The sequence below is a fragment of the Diospyros lotus genome, chromosome 13 (genome assembly GCF_014633365.1).
Source record: "Diospyros lotus cultivar Yz01 chromosome 13, ASM1463336v1, whole genome shotgun sequence".
In the NCBI taxonomy this organism is placed as follows: Eukaryota; Viridiplantae; Streptophyta; class Magnoliopsida; order Ericales; family Ebenaceae; genus Diospyros; species Diospyros lotus.
The window spans coordinates 1873172-1889306 of record NC_068350.1 but is presented as its reverse complement, the minus strand read 5'-3'; the positions used below and the strand labels follow the sequence as shown (position 1 = coordinate 1889306).

Here is a 16135-nt window from a genome sequence, read left to right as displayed (position 1 = left end):
TACTCATGGCTGGGAATATGATTTACACTGTTCAGTAAAAATCCAATCCCTAAGTTCCGTACCAAAATTAGAACCAAGTTTCACCTTCCATCGGGTTAGCTAACGAGTATTTCTCCAAATTATAAGCAAGTTTTGGCAGAATCTCCACACTTTTGGTGCTCGCTGTATGCTACTCGATCAGATTTGACCACAGCAGGAAATCAAACTAGACTAGAAAATCACAGGATGAAAAGGGGTTGTAACTTCATCTCCACGGTTACAAGTGTAGTCTATTCCTTCCATCACCAGACAGAACAAACAAGTAACCATACAGAATAACCTAAAGTACAAGAATTGAATATGCTCGAGGAAATTTCTCCCCCAGACACCAAATAATGCTTCCAAGAACATGGGACATGCATATCAAATGGGCAACTCAATGGATTTTAACCGGTGACCTGACTAGTTTGGATGATTTAAGCATTACAAGCTATGGCGAAAAAACGCCAAAAAATTATAAAAAAAAAAAAATAATAAGCATTATGAGAAATTCTGCTTTCTTCTACAATGTAAGGCGGTAGGCAAGAAATTATCAAGAGGCCAAAAAACAATTCTGGAGTTACAAGGGAGCTTATCTACCTGAGTTCCATCAGGTTTTGGATCTCAAAGCGAGTCCTGTCTCTATCTTCTTAATCTCAAATATAAGCATCCTCCACATCTTCAGCACAAACATTTCAGCTTCGTCGTCCAAGATAGACTGAAGCCTCTCCAGCATTTCATATGCCTTCACATGTTCCTGTGTGCTGCACACAATGTAATCCACAAGTGTAGCCTCTTCCTCTCCCAAAAATTCTGTTATCTTCTTAGAGATCCAAGGTCTCATTCTATCATGAAGCTCGTTCTGTGACAGTTACAAAACAAAACAATGTGGTTATCTTTGAATACATTCACCATGAGAAGATAAAGAGACTGTTTAAAAAAAAAATCAGCCATTGATACTAAATAACAGTTCTTATCCGAATATTTTGTGAAAGTTGTATCCCCGGAAATCAAGGGTACCCTTCATTAACTGCTTAAAGATTAAAGTAGTCCAATCTCAAACCAAAACCCCCACAACCAGGTGCCACATTCACTGCCCTAACAATGGTTTAGAATTTCACTGGCTAGCATGCATAGTTACAAACAGCTAGTTAGAGTTCCATTAGAAATGCAGCATCCTTTTTCTTTTCTTTGATCTATTTTATTTTGCATTATTTCGTCATGAAGTGGGTTGAATTCACAGGAAAAAATTTAGTGGTACATGGTAGAAAGAAAGAAATTCAAAAGGCCTGAAATTATCTTCAATTCCCTGACCAATCCTCAAAAGAACTAAACATATATGCATTTAAGTTCATGATCTACAAAATGCTAGTTTCTCCAGTCATTCTCACTGACAGAAGGATAGACTTATTTATCACCCAGTTCTAACTGATAAGTTAAACCTGTACAACAGACATTATCTATAAGCTGCATGTGATCTTGATATTAAATTTAAAAGCTGAAAATAAATATTTGATTGTAAAATAGAAAACCAAGAATCAAACTTAAGGAGGATTCAAGTTGTCAATATTGTTAAAACTTCTGTAGTGGAAAAGCAAAAGAAAAACTAAAAATATTTTAAGACAGAAGTACCCTTAATTTAAAATCACATCCCCGCTCCCTTAAAAAAAGTCCAGCTACTGAATTCTCAGGCAGAAATCGTCCAAAGCAGTCACACATCATCATTCAAGGTCACCACTAGATCTATCACTGTTGCCATTCAAATAAGTGAAGACTGACACGGGCAAGACCCAAGAAAAAGGGGCTTTGGGATTGAGAAACCACTGAAACATGTAATGATCTCAGGAAAGAGAGCCAATTTTGAAGCTTTACATGTACTAAAGTATGAGAGAGAGGGGATTGAAAAACCAGTGAAATAGGTAATGACCTAAGGAAAGAGAGCCAAATTTGAAGCTTTACATGTACTAATGTGTGTGTGAGTGAGACAGAGAGACAGGGAGGGAGGGAGGGAGGGAGAGGGGGGGAGCAAAGTACCATTGACAGGAGGCCAAGAAGGGGCTGGCAACAGACATCCATGACTGCTAGAAGACTCTAGACCAGTGAGATGACTAATAGTTGTTACAAGGTACTCTGACTGGCCATCTAAATATGACCGGTTCATTTGGAACTTTCCAGTTTATGATTTTCAGTGGAAATGGTCAGCTTTGTTGGTTTGAAATTTGAACCAGGCAACAGAAATTCCAGTAAGATCAGAATTGGAGCAATCTAGTGCCCAATTCCTGGTAAAACAGGCTGGATTTTTTTATTCATTTTTTACCTCATTTTCTTTTCTTTTAGCATCTTCAGTCACTAGACGCTACTTCCAAGCAACTTTTGATGAATATGAGCCAAGCCAAACAATATATAGAAAAACAGAGTTAGATATACATTATGATAAAACCCTATACAGATTAAATTTTTCCGGGATTCTTCCTTTTAAGTCTTTGGGGAAAAAAATTAAGAAAAGAACGCTACAAGTATAGTTATATGCATTAGCATACACAGCCCAGTTTTCCCACTCCCCTTCCAAGAGTTTTTGAAAAGATCTGTCCTTAAAATTTCACACCCAATATTTGTAATTAAAAAAAGAAATTGGACAGGCACAGAAACTCACCTTATCATAGACAGCCCAGTTAATTTCATATGAAAACAACTCATCCTTGGTCTTCGGTATCATATCAATCAACTGTTTTGCATCCAAAAGCTTCTTATTATCTGGGGTTTTCGCTTTGACCAATCCTTGCTCCCGATCCCTGTCACGTTCAAAAGTCTCCTTTCTACTATCATCTCTCGTACGATTAGTCTCGTCATCATTCCGGTCTCGATCCCGCTGGCTAGACCTATCATGAGACTGCCTGCTTCTTTCCTTTTCCACATCAGGCCTGTCTTCTTTGGGAGTGACGCTTGAGATACGTTTTGCAAATTCTGCTGCAGCAGCCAAATTTGGAGATAGTGCACCAGAAAGACCAGATTGAACAGCCTGCAGTTCCTCAGTTGAATAGTCAATGGGAACAAGAGGCCTCATTTTTTTCTCTTTTTGTGCATCTTCGTCTTCCTCTTCATTAAAAACAGAGGGAACAGAAGTTCTTTTTCCTGAGCCTACAAGACCAAATCCCAACTTTTTAGCCTGGACATTAACGTTTTGCCGCATGTCTGAGGAAGCAATTTTTCCCACAACAGATTCATCACCATTGCCATTTTGTACAATCCCACCACCTGTCAAGTGGAAGTACAAACACATTTCACCACCAAAAGGGGGGGGGGGGAATAAAGTGAATGTAGAACTCTCTAAAGAGGAAACAAGTAAAAGCAAAAAAAGTGTACTAAAACATACCAACATAGCTCCCATGACCGGATTCATTGTCATGAGTCTGTTCAACAGTGCTATCTTTGATCACCAGATTAGTTTCATCAAATGACACAGCCTTGTCACTTCCATTAGCTATATTACCAGCAAAAAGTTCTCGTTCATCTTTCTCACGCCGTTTCTGCTGCTGTAGTTCCTCATCAGCTCTTCTCTTTGCCTCAGCAGCTTCCTCCTCTTCTTTAAGTCTGTCAGCCAAGTCATCCTCCTTTTCCCGTAACCTTCTTTTTCTCTCCTCAGACCCACTACTTTTGTGTTTCCTCCTTTTGGAATCACCATCATCACTTTCATGCTCATGTTCTGCAACTTCTCGCTTCCTCTTGTATTCCCTTTCTTTCTCCTTCTCTTTCTCCAGCTTCCGCAAATACTCTTTCTCTCTCTCCCTAGATTCCCACTCTTTCACACGAGCCCTGTACCTACGCTCATCTTCCTTGCTCTTATATTCTCTCTCCCTCTCTCTCCTAGCTCGTTCCTGTTCCCTTTCTCTTTCATATCTCTCAAGTTCCCTTTCTTTCTCCCGTTTCAGGTCTCGTTCCTTATCTCTGCTCCTCCTATCACTTCGTCTACTCCTGTCAGGTGAGCTTGTCTCAGGTTTGTCATGCTCACTTGTATGCTTGCTTTCACTTGTCATCTCGTCGTCATGTTTATCCTCTGCTCCGTCTGCAAGAAGGGGAGGGGGTGGATGAAAGGGGGCAGTGATCATGTCAGATGGGCCTCACTGCTTATGAAGAAAGTATACCACTTCTGGCAGAGATAGTAACCTATGCTCTTATTGTCATTCTCATCATATAATAACTTTATTTCCCAATCAAAATCAAAATTTCAGTGACCAAATATTGCAGTTAATTTTATATATATGAAAGGACATACCATTTCTCATTATATCCACATCTGAGTCTCCATCTTTGGATCTTGCCGGCTGCTCTGAGTTCGAGTTGCCTGAAGGATCAGCAGCTGGTTGTGGGGGCGGGGGTGGTGGTGGGAGAGGTTTGTTCTTTAACCTCTCTTCTATCATGCTTGTAAGCTTCTCTGACACCTCTCGGTCAGCTTCCCTATCTTCGTCAGTCACAATGCTAAAGCAGGCAGTGTCATTTTTTTCTCCATTCCCCAAATCATTATCATCTTTCTTTGATCCCTCAGCAGAAGGCTTAGAAGCCTCACTCTTCTCAGCACTTCGTAAACTTTCATCCCCTTTCTCAGTCCCTTCAGTTTCAGTCTCTCTGACTTTTTTTGAGCTTTCAGCTTTCTTTTCAACATAGCGCTTTAGATGCTCTTTTGTTGCTTGGGTAACATTTATCTGCAAATAACATGCACCAAAGTTACATCCAACTTAAGCGGAAGATCAAGATTAATGATTACAAGCAAAGACAAATTGCAGAAATTAAGCTCAATAGATGATAGCAGTTATGCTAACAGTTAAAATCCCTCAAGTCTCAGATCCGACACTAGCTAACATTGTGGAAATCATAAGCCTTAAGGTGGCTGCACATTCCAAAAACAGTTAGCATAAACATTTTGCATAGTGTAGAATTGTAGTGGACTTCTATAATTCATATTTCAATAAATATATAACAAAGGTTGGCATTTGGCAATGCACTGTATAATATTATCTCTCTCAGTTATTTCAAACAGAAGTAACAACAAGATGCATCAAAAAAATAGGCTCCTTGAGGCATATCCTCTGTCTACTACAAGTTCCTGTTGTCAGGCACTACAAGAATAAGCACTCGTACCTTAAGAGATAAAAGGAGTACATGGAGGGCTTCAAGGTTAGTAGAGTACTAGATTTGGAATAATTAAACCATTCTAAGCAAGAGAAAAAAATTGCATTATAAACCTCAAATTGGTATTGAGAGCAAATACCAGTCAAACCTTAACCCATGACTTTCCTTGCCAGTGGTGTTAAAAGCACACTTAAGAGAGCTTAAGCGCAAAGCACAGTTCTAGTGCTTTTTTCTTGTCTAAGCAAAGTGCAAATGAGAAAACACAGCTTAAGCACTAAAACCGCACACTATTTTGTTAAATGCAAGGTGTGCTTAACTTAAGGGCCCTTTTTTAACTGTTTTACAGTATTAAAAAAAAAAAAAAAGAGGGAGGGAGTGGGGGAGAGAGAGAGAGAGAGTTTTTATTGTGCACCTTCAATACACCAAACATCTATTATATAAATATCTTGGAGTGCTATAGAAGATATTGATTCAGCCTTTGGTCAAGATTTTTGGACATGGGGTGTTGTTAATATAGCTAGAGCTGAAGAGTCTAGATTTAATATTAGATGCAAAGTAGGTAATGTAACACCTGGAACACCAATTTCGACTTCTAGTTCACAGCCGTTGAACAAGTCAATTAGATGTTACTGATGAGGAAGATGATGAGACCTATAACTCCAATGATGAATATGATTTCCTTAATTTAGACTAAATCATTGAAAATGAAGTAAAAAATCCTTTTTTATTCTCTTTTCACATGAATTTTTGTCTTGACAGTATAACCTAGTAATTTAGTTGCAATTGTTGTATTATCTCTTTATTTTTTCTAACATTTGTGTGTTGTTTCAATTGAGCCCATGCTTGCACTTTGTGCTTCACACTTAAGCTCTAGAAGGCCTTTGCAATTGAGTGCACTTAACACCTTTTAAAACACTGTTCCTGCCGCAAAAAAGCAACCTTATTATTGCTACCAACCTTACCACTGTGTTGTACAGAAGGTTGATAAATCACAAGTAGTGATAAAGTACACAGTGAAAATTAGTCTCGTGAGGGAAACATAATTGACAATTTTAACTAACATACAAGATGTAGAGAGGCACATCAAAATGGATTCAAGGCTACGTTAACCAGTATTGAATCTAGTGAAATAAAACAATTGCTTCAACATTAACATATAACATACCCATATTGTGAAAAGTTAGAGAGAAATACAAAGGAAGTTGATAAACAATGTTTTGGAGTACGAGAACAAGTAAATAAGTTTCTGAATCATACCAACAGCTCTTGTCCATCAACATTTAATTTAGTCAGCAGCCTAAAAGCACGGAGAACTCCCTCAGCAGACTCAAATTCACAAAATCCAAAACTTTTTGGAGTTCCATTTGTGGGATCTTGAACACGTTTCCAGTTCTTAACAGGTCCACAAAGCTTCACAAATCAAGAGGCTTAGTAAAAGAATTATGGAACAACAAACTGAAAAAGAAAGGGATAAAGATGGGAGGGAAGCTGAACTCACTTGAAGAAGAGAAAGAATGAAATCATTTTCTACTGTTGGGGCTATCTTGCCAACATACACTGTAGTTTGGGGTTTCTCTGTTGGCGCGACACTGGGAATAGTAACTGGCCTCACAACAGGGGGAATAATAGGACCCCGAATCCCAGGAACTGGAGGCCGTGAAAGTGGCGGGACAATGCCAATTGCACCTGGGGGACGTGCAGGAAATGCTGGCCTTACCATTGGCGCATATGGAGAGGGATAACGAGGAATGCCTGCAAAAATAGTAAAAATATCTATGCAAATTTATTAGAGCGTGTTTACAGAATCTTGTTTATTTTCATACAAATATTGGAGCAGTTCTGTATACAAATTACCACAAAAATCTTTCCCAACAATAAGCCTATGTTAGCAACAATATCCCAATAATGACTAAAAGCTTTTACCACATATTAAATGCATAACAAAGATGGCAGCACAGGATGGCAAACTCACCACCGGAAGAAATAACCTGAAGGGACATTAAAACAATAACATCAAGTATAAAAGAAAAACATGGATATGTCAGGTACACTTACCTTATGCATCCAGTTGAAATAGTAGCCATGTCAAACTACCCCATGAATTGATTGTAAGTGAAATACGACAAATGAGACTTCAAATATCTCATCAACTCCAATGCAATCGAAATAAAAACAAAATTTAGTAGTCCACTATTTTTGCATATCCCAACAGCTAACAACTCAATGCGCAAATAACGACAAAAAAAAAAAATCACAGGGAGGGAGGGAGAGGAGAGATACTGTAATTGAAGAGATTGTGATACCTTGGGAATGTAAAAGCAATGACGACTCAGTTGTTAATGATCTGCTGCCGCAATTCAAGTATCGAGAGCGCATTAAAGGAGAAGTATCTTTATGACTACCAGGTATTAGCCTACTAAATGAACATGACATAACCAGGCTGTTTAGCATGACAACCTGGAACTATGCCTTGTGGTGCAATTTCAAATCTCTGAGGCCAGTTTTGAGCAACAATAAATTTGTATATGTCTATTACAAAGAAACAATCAAGGAAACTAAGCAATGTGCATACCAACAAAGAAGTTGTATGGTGGATAGTCTCTAAGGAACAGCAATATGAAGCCTTCGAAGCTTTCTCATCGAAATCAGTCAGTACACTGTAGGAGAAAAGATCCTGTCATCGATACCCCTTATCCAACTAACACGAATAGCCCCAACTCCTCTCAACCAAACTTTTCCTCGCTACATAAGAGTATTAACTCCAGTAATATAACCATACCATCCATTAACATTAAACCACTCTTCTAACCTCTACATACACAAGAGTGGACGGGAAAAAAAATAGCATGCATAACACTTTTATGTGTCAGACCAAGCCAATAGCACAATCAAGAGCTCATTGCAGCCAAAATAATCACCAAACAACAATCATAACACAAAACAAGAAAAATAAATTAATTTTCATCAAAACAATTAAAAAACAAAAAGCATGAGACTCAACAAGTGCGATGAGATTCAATCCGCGATATTTGATACGAGTAATCTACAGATATTCACATTACAAGGGAAACATAGAAGGAAATACCCACCCGGAGGAGGAATGGTTCCCTGAGGAGCAGCAGTTGGCATTGATGGATAACCACTGGGCAGCGGCATGTAAGGTCTGAGAGCAGGGTTGGGAGGCTGGCCAGGGGCACCATATGGTGGCATCATCGGCGGCACTGACATCGCAACCGAACCCGCGCCGCTCACAACGCCGGGAACCATGCTCGGCATGGGGCTCACTCCCGGTGGCTGAACGCCGGGGTTCGGATGGCCAGCGCTCTGATAATTGGGAACGGGCAGGGGCGAGAACTGAGGCGCGGAGGGGACCGGAACCGGCGGCACAGCCGGGCGGAACGACGGCGCTGCCGGCAGCGCATACGGTTGAATTACCGGTGGCTGCGCTGGAGCTACGTTGGCTGGCGGTGGTGGAGGGGTAGGATTAGGGTTAGGGTTAGGGTTAGAGTTAGAGGTAGGATTAGGATTTGCCGGTACGAATGAGGTGCGTGGAGAGACATCGGGTTGGTTCGACTGTGAGGGTGGATTTTCGGGTTCGGATGGCTGAGAATTGGATTCAGTGTTCGCCGGAGTGGCCGGAGAATCCGCCATTGAAGGAGAGCTAGCTGAGATTCAGCTGAACAACGAGATCGGACTTTGCAATTTTGATTCTGCTTCTGTTGTGCCCTAAATACGACTTCATTTTCGTTGCGTCCATGTGTATTGCACCAATAAATAACCTGTCCTGGCGGTATACGGTACGCCTTCTCTAGTCCACGACGTGTTCTTCCCTCATTGCCTTATTCTCTGCCTACTCATCCATTAGTTGTTGTTTAGTTGCACAACGGTTGTACCTGATCCGGGCCCTGATAGAATTTACTATGATATGGAATATTTTTTTCCTATTACTATTAGGGATGTCCAAGTTTTGATCTTGATCAAAATACCGGATCAGACTAGAGTGGACATTTTCTTCCAATCTAATCTAATTTTAATTTTGGTTTGAAAACAACAATATATATACTATTATATATATTCTTATATACATACAACACATATATGCAATATGTATATATGGTGTATGTAAATTTGACTAAATTAAACTAATATGGTATGATTTAGTCTCGTCCTTATTCGATCCAAACTTTTTATTAATTTTAATTTTGGCTCAAAGTGAATTAATTAAACACTCACTGTTACTATTATATTATGATATTATTATTTGATATAAATATTTTATAATATTATATAATAATTTGAATAATATAAGCATAGAGAGAGATCCATCTATTAAAATAAATACAAGTGCTTCACTAGTTGATAAGTTTGAGCACCTCATATTTTTGCAAAATGTTATTCCATGATGGTAAAGTCTTATCTGGTGTGTTATTAGACTGACAATAGTCATATTGAACCTTCAAATATGTTTGAAAATCTCGAAATGATCTATAAGTTTAGTTTATTCGAACCCAATATTAAAATAAGAGAAAATAAGAGAGTGACGAACCCTTAGATCTCAAATTGAGATTGATTTGGATTTAAATATCTTCAAATGAATTGTGTACTAGTCGTATTGTCAATATTAGCCAAATATGATATAACAAGCATAGATGGGAATAACATCACAATAAACTGATTATTTAAAATAACTAACTGAAAATTTGACAAGACATTTTGATGAGACAACTATCTCATTTTGTTTAATAAACCAAAAATTTTGACATGGTTGTGGATGTTCTTTGATCTTCAATTTCAATTTATTTACTATTTATCGAAAAACTAAATTCTCATTCTCTTGTTATCAATTATCAAATTACATAACTTTCCATCGGCGCATCTAGTTTAAAAAATGTTCATCCCCAACCAATTATCATTGATGAACAAAAGGGAAAGTAATGACCTTTGGAAGAGTAATGCCTCACCAAGAATGTCACCCTCAATTCCTTATATCCATTCCCAACTTACTTATTGATGCACCAATGTTACTATCAACTATAAACTTTTCGATGCAAGTTGTGTTTCAACTTTGAGAGCAAGTTAATATATATCACTCACTCTGTAAGACCACTACAAGCTAGACTCAATCTTGTATGACCATTTTAAGCCCATTAACATAACAACTAACCATTTGTGTTGTAGTTCCAGCAAGGTTACACCTCAACGACAACCTAAAAGTATCTCTAACGTTTGACAGTAAATCCAGCACCAATTTGGTGTCCAACAGTATTTACAATAATTTCTTCAACACCAAATTGGTGTTGTCTCTAACGTGCAAATACCAAATTAATGCAAAGAAAATCTTTAAATAATATTCTATAAATAAATATTTAAGAAATATTAATTAATTTATTTAACTTAGCATAATATTATTAAAAATAATTAGTCACATTTTATAAAAAAATTAAAAATTACTTATAATTTTTTAAAATTTGTTACAAAATATGTTATTCTGATTAATTTTCTTACTATTTTTTTAATTAATTATTTTCACCCAACTGTTATCAAACTAATTTTTTATCCATCTAATTATTTATCCATCTCATTTTTTCAACTAATATTTTAAACCAAACAAACTATAGTAGTTTAGAATTAAGAATATAAAGCATTTTATTTTTAAGTCATGTTGTTGTTTTTTTATTTTAAACTTTTTTTCTATTTTCATCGTGTATTTTTAATTTAAGTTAATGAAAATATTATTACTTTTTATTATATTATTGAGTTTTTGCATTAAGAATATTTTCTTTCTATCAAGTAATTATTGAAATAAAAAAATTCATATACATAAACAAACTTAGTTCATTTTATATTAATATGGTATTTATAAAATATATTAAATATTTTAAAATATATTTAATATTATACTTATTTTATGGATCTTAATAAAATATTTTAATCGATATATATATTTTATAACAATTTAATTTATATTTATAATTATTAATCAAATTATACAAATATAATAAAAGTGATAAATGATATAAAGGGAATAAATTGTTTTGAAGTTATATAAAGAGGGGGAAAATTGAAAATAAAATAAAAAAGAAAATTTGGTGTTGGTGAACAGTATAATACCAAATTTGGTGATTGTAAGTTGTGCCCAATACAAAAATGGTGTATTCATTGAAGAGCAATTTAACACCAAATTGGTATTAGCACTGGATTTGGTGGTCCATTGAAATTGCTCTAAGAAACTATTCGATATACTTTTTCATTAATTTTTCATCTTGCATTAAGCTCTAAACCTTTAGATATAATATTAGCCTATAATCTCAGGGCAAAAATTTAGCCTTTGGCTTTATTTCACCTTATTTTATCTTCTAACTTTCTATTTTTTTCAATTCTCACAATTATTTTGATAATATTTCCATCAAGTAGAAGTTGGTTGTCACAACTTTGCTCCAACAAGCTTCACTTTCCTCTTTTCCAACTTATTTTTTCACTCAAAATAACTTCTCATGTTGTCAACTCAAAATAGTGTTCTTATTGATTATCCTAGTTGATTTATTAACTATATGGCCTTGATATCGCATTTTATTGTTGCACATATAACACAATATTATGTTATTAGTAATATATTATTATTGTTAGGAAATCAATCAAATCGACATAATATTTAGAGTAAAATTTACACTCTACCCTTGTAGGTTTACTTAAACAAAACTCATTACCATTGCATTTTGAAAAATAAATGTGTATCATTTACCCCTTATTGTTAACAAATGCCTATAATATTTTCTAAATTCACAACATAATATTTCATCAACGATTGTTATAGAAATATCAACAATAAACTAAAATTATAGATGGTCGACGATGTAACCACGGCCAACAAGTTCAAATAACCCAAAACAAACCTAGAGCGAAAAACACGCTCTAAGTTCAATTAAACCATCGAACCCAAAACAAATAAAGACTATAACCACCCGAAATAAAGAAAACATAGGTTCAGTTTCATCAAACCCAACCTTCGAATAAGAGAAGGAGAGAGAGAGCATTAGATTATTTAATCTTGCACCCATATTGATTTGTTTTTGAAGATCTTGAACCCATATCAAAGTTTGGTTTATTCAAACTTGACCCTCAAAGAGGCAAGAAATAAGGGAGAAAGAATCAAAGGTGCTCATACCTAGATCGATTTAGGCTTGAAGATCTTGAACCCAAATTGATATAGGATTTGAAGGTCTTTAAACCCGTGTTGTAGCATACCCATTTGGAAAAGGTGAAGTTTTACCGAAAAATGTGCATTCCCCCAAGAGTATTTTATTCGATAGTCAAGTCATTTGAAACATGTCTTTCACTTTTTTGCACTGACAAATTGTATAACAAACACTGCACACCCAATCGAACCATTCTCATGGAGAATAACGAATGAGACTTTCTTCTAGACAACTATATCATGCACTATATCGCACAATGTCAGATCGCCTTACAAATGCATTCATTCTCCCAAAGGACTACTCATATGCACAAGGGGGTGTTTATCACCAAGCTTGATCTATACTTAACCCGGGACAACACCGTGTATTCTCATGCACATGTGCCCCTTGTCATACTCACCAACTTTGAAAGGGTATAAATACCCCCTAACTCGACATTTTGGGGACATTATTTCATACATTTCGACATCCAGACACACACTTGTGTATTTTAGTTGCTTGTTTTTCCCAAAGAAACATGTTATACTTCTTTCGAATAATTTAAGTTGTTTTAGCATACATTTTACTTGCTTCTTCCGAGCATCATATAGACCACATCTAACTTAAGCATCAGAAAGCCTACATAGGAGATATCCTTACTTACCTTCTGACTATCTACTGCCTTGTAAAAGACTTTTTTGAGACAAGGAATTATTCCATTGGACAACTATAACACTATCTCGTTCCATTCCTTGAGCTACTTTTTCAAGTATGATAGCTACTTACTTGAGCCATCAACATTTTCCAAAAAAGAAAAAATGCATGAGTTCATTTAGACAACGGTGAACTTCTCTCGGATTGGCCATTCATTTCTTGACATTCATCAAATCACCTCGTTCTTTGTGTTGCTTTGCCCTAACTTTGGCATCTCGATACAAATTTGTTTGCTTATATTTCTGACAACAACACCATGGATTGATCTTAGTTTGAAGAAATTGAACATTGATCTAGGTTTAGTTTATCTGAACACAACCTTTGGATATACAAGAAAACAAAAAAGAGAAAGAGAGACTCACCCTTATCCTTGTATCCATTGTCGTCCCATCACCACCAAACCATTACTACTAGCAATTGTTTATAAAGAAGCCACCATTGATGAAGGAATTGACAATTGGTGATTCATCATTGGTCATATGAGATACCATGAGGATAACAAAAAGATAAAAAGGGAATGAGGGGAAGTGAAATAGATGATTGATAAAATAGATACATTGAAAGAAAATATCTTAAATACATAGGTAAAATAGCCATTTCTAAAAATATTAGGGACATTTTTGTAATTTAGGCAAATGTTATGGGGTAATTTATGAAATTTACCCTAATATTTATGATGTATTTGTAAATATAACAAAGTCCAAATTAAAAAATATTGAAGCTCCACTTAGTGGCCTAATATTTTGTTGTCTCATTCAAAATAATTTGTTGCATAGACTTGGTCTACTTAATGATGGCACCTTGAGCCAATTTATCTTATTCATTGGATCAAATATAAAGTTTTAAAATCCAGCTTTATAGTGACATGATGTATGTCTAAATATGATAGACCTTAGTTTACTATCGCTAAATAGACTAAGGCTGTAGGAGAATTTTTTTTTTATGAACAAGTCTGATTAAAGAGTACAACTAAAGTACAATCCTAGCAAAGCATTTGGTTACAAATGGATTATATCTAATACAAATTAAATAAATTCAATAATAAGTTGAACAAAATCTTAAGAAAATTTATGCATCTAGCAATAATGTGATCCGATGCTTAAATCAAGTATATTCCTAAAATCTGTCTTTATAACGTGACTTTTTAATATGGTCCTCTTATTTGTGTGGAATTAATATATATTATATTAGTTTTCGTTAATAAAATTAGATAAAAAATAAAAAATTACTAAATCGTAATAAAAATCAAAGTTTAATGGTTATAATGACAAAAATTAAAGTATAGTGAATTACAACATAAATTAAAGTTATGTGTGTATTTATAAAAAGGACAATATATGTTTGACAAGGTTCTTATTCTTTTTCTTGTTTTCTTATTTATTCATTATTTTTTTATTTCTATTTTACTATGCATGTGAGTGGTGAGATATGTAAGGAGAGAAATTGATTTGAGGTTTGTAACCTCGGGTTTGACAACCCCATTTTAAAGAGAGACAGAATGAGATTACTACAAATGAAGAAAAAAAATATATAGTCAATGTTAAGGGGTGTGCAAACAATCAGTTTGGGTATTGAGTCAATCGAAATTCAATAATCCAAAAAATTGAATTGCTTTAAAAAATCAAATCAAATCAAATCAACTGAACAAATTAAAAAATCAAACAAAACAAAAATCGAAAGAAATTGAATAAAAATCGAATTGACCAAATAAATCGAACAAACTTAAAAAATTGAAAAAATCGAACAAAGCAAAAGATTGAACAAACCGAAAAAACCAACAAAACCAAACCCCCCCCCCCCAAAAAAAAAAAAAAAAAAAAATAACAACTAAAACCCCTAACTAAAACTCATATCTATGGGTTGCTAGATGAAGCAAAGAGGAATATGAGAACGACAAGCAGTAGACAGAGATAGGGATGATGACATTGACAGGTGAAGGCGAAAATGACAACAACAGAAGGAAGGTTGAAAGGCAAAAGTACTCAGTTATTCGTTTGACTAGCGGGTCATTGGGCAGAACAAAAAGGAAGATGGAGCCGATAACGGTCGATAAGAAACAGAGACGACGATCATCAATTGAAGGTCGAAAGCGAAGTTGCGAATAAGGATAAAGGTGAAATGAGAAAAGTAGAAGGCAAATGGTCTTCTCAGTTCTAACTTATGCAAAATAAAATTTTTTTCTTTCTCAGTGCATGCACTTGGGTAAAAAATGGAGTTTTATAATTTCGCTCAGTTTGATTATTTCCAACCCAAAAACCAAACTGAAACTGATTAACCAAAGTTTTCCCAAAAAAAATAAAATCGAACCAATCCGAATTTTATCAAAAATTGAACCTAATTAATAATTTCAATTGATTTAATTTAATTATTTTAGTTATACCGAAATTTTGTACACCCATAGTCAATGCCTTGCGATGAACATGGTTAGGAAAGCTATGTTGACAACTCATATTTTTTTCTTGTTTGTTAACAAGCTCAAAGGAGAAGAAACTAGTTGGGCCAACGATCTATTTTGTATCTCTCTCTTTTATTTTTTCCTTATATTTGTCGGCGATAGCAAGGGTTATTGTTGTCAATATTTGTTTGAATAACATAACCTATTCTTCAACGTTATTTTTTAAAATTTTGTTGAAATAAATTTAATTTAATTAACTTAATTAAGTGCCATTACGGTTAAACTAACGAAAAGGGTGTATGAGCTAAAAGTTTAAACTAGAGATCTCCAAAATTATTTTTAAAACATAAGAGATTTTTGTGTAAATAATGTAAACTACAAGAATTTAAGTAAGATTTATTTAAAATTATTATTCAATGTATATAAACTTATAAATTGGGATAAGCAATATTTAAGTTAATCATACCAAATCGATTAAAATTGTTGATTTGGTTCGGTTCAAACTGTAAATTAATTTAGTTTAATTTTTAAGTTTGACAATTTTAATTATTTTAATTTAGTTTGGTCTAATTTTGATTTTTTTTTTTTATGTATCTTTCTTTTATTTATTTTTTATTTAAGTATCTATTTGATTGGTTTGCTTCGCTTTTTGACATAAGTTTGATCTATTCGGTTTTGTTGTATCATAAGTAAAAATTCATTAAAA

The 16135-nt window shown here is 34.9% G+C and overlaps 1 protein-coding gene across 2 annotated transcripts; it reads right to left on the bottom strand.

Moving 5' to 3' along the window:
- Positions 1-396: 396 nt before the first annotated feature.
- LOC127788668 (RNA-binding motif protein 25) lies at positions 397-8882 on the bottom strand. Of its 2 annotated transcripts, none has more exons than XM_052317225.1 (7): positions 8235-8882; positions 6644-6897; positions 6403-6555; positions 4292-4718; positions 3392-4081; positions 2672-3273; positions 397-880 (listed from the first exon to the last, which is right to left on the bottom strand). In XM_052317225.1, exons 1-7 carry the CDS (start codon positions 8794-8796, stop codon positions 629-631), a joined length of 2940 nt encoding a protein of 979 aa, XP_052173185.1. In that variant the 5' UTR covers positions 8797-8882; the 3' UTR covers positions 397-628. The 2 variants fall into 2 exon arrangements, with proteins under 2 accessions (XP_052173185.1, XP_052173187.1); XM_052317227.1 differs by lacking the exon at positions 8235-8882 and adding an exon at positions 7201-8219.
- Positions 8883-16135: the final 7253 nt, after the last annotated feature.

Excerpts from the sequence above, each read along its gene's own strand:
- LOC127788668 (XM_052317225.1), bottom strand. The coding sequence starts at position 8,796 with ATGGCGGATTCTCCGGCCACTCCGGCGAACACTGAATCCAATTCTCAG. Across the intron at positions 6,556-6,643 it reads TCATTCTTTCTCTTCTTCAA|CTTTGTGGACCTGTTAAGAA; the intron begins GTGAGTTCAGCT and ends TGATTTGTGAAG. Across the intron at positions 3,274-3,391 it reads CGGTCATGGGAGCTATGTTG|GTGGTGGGATTGTACAAAAT; the intron begins GTATGTTTTAGT and ends TCCACTTGACAG.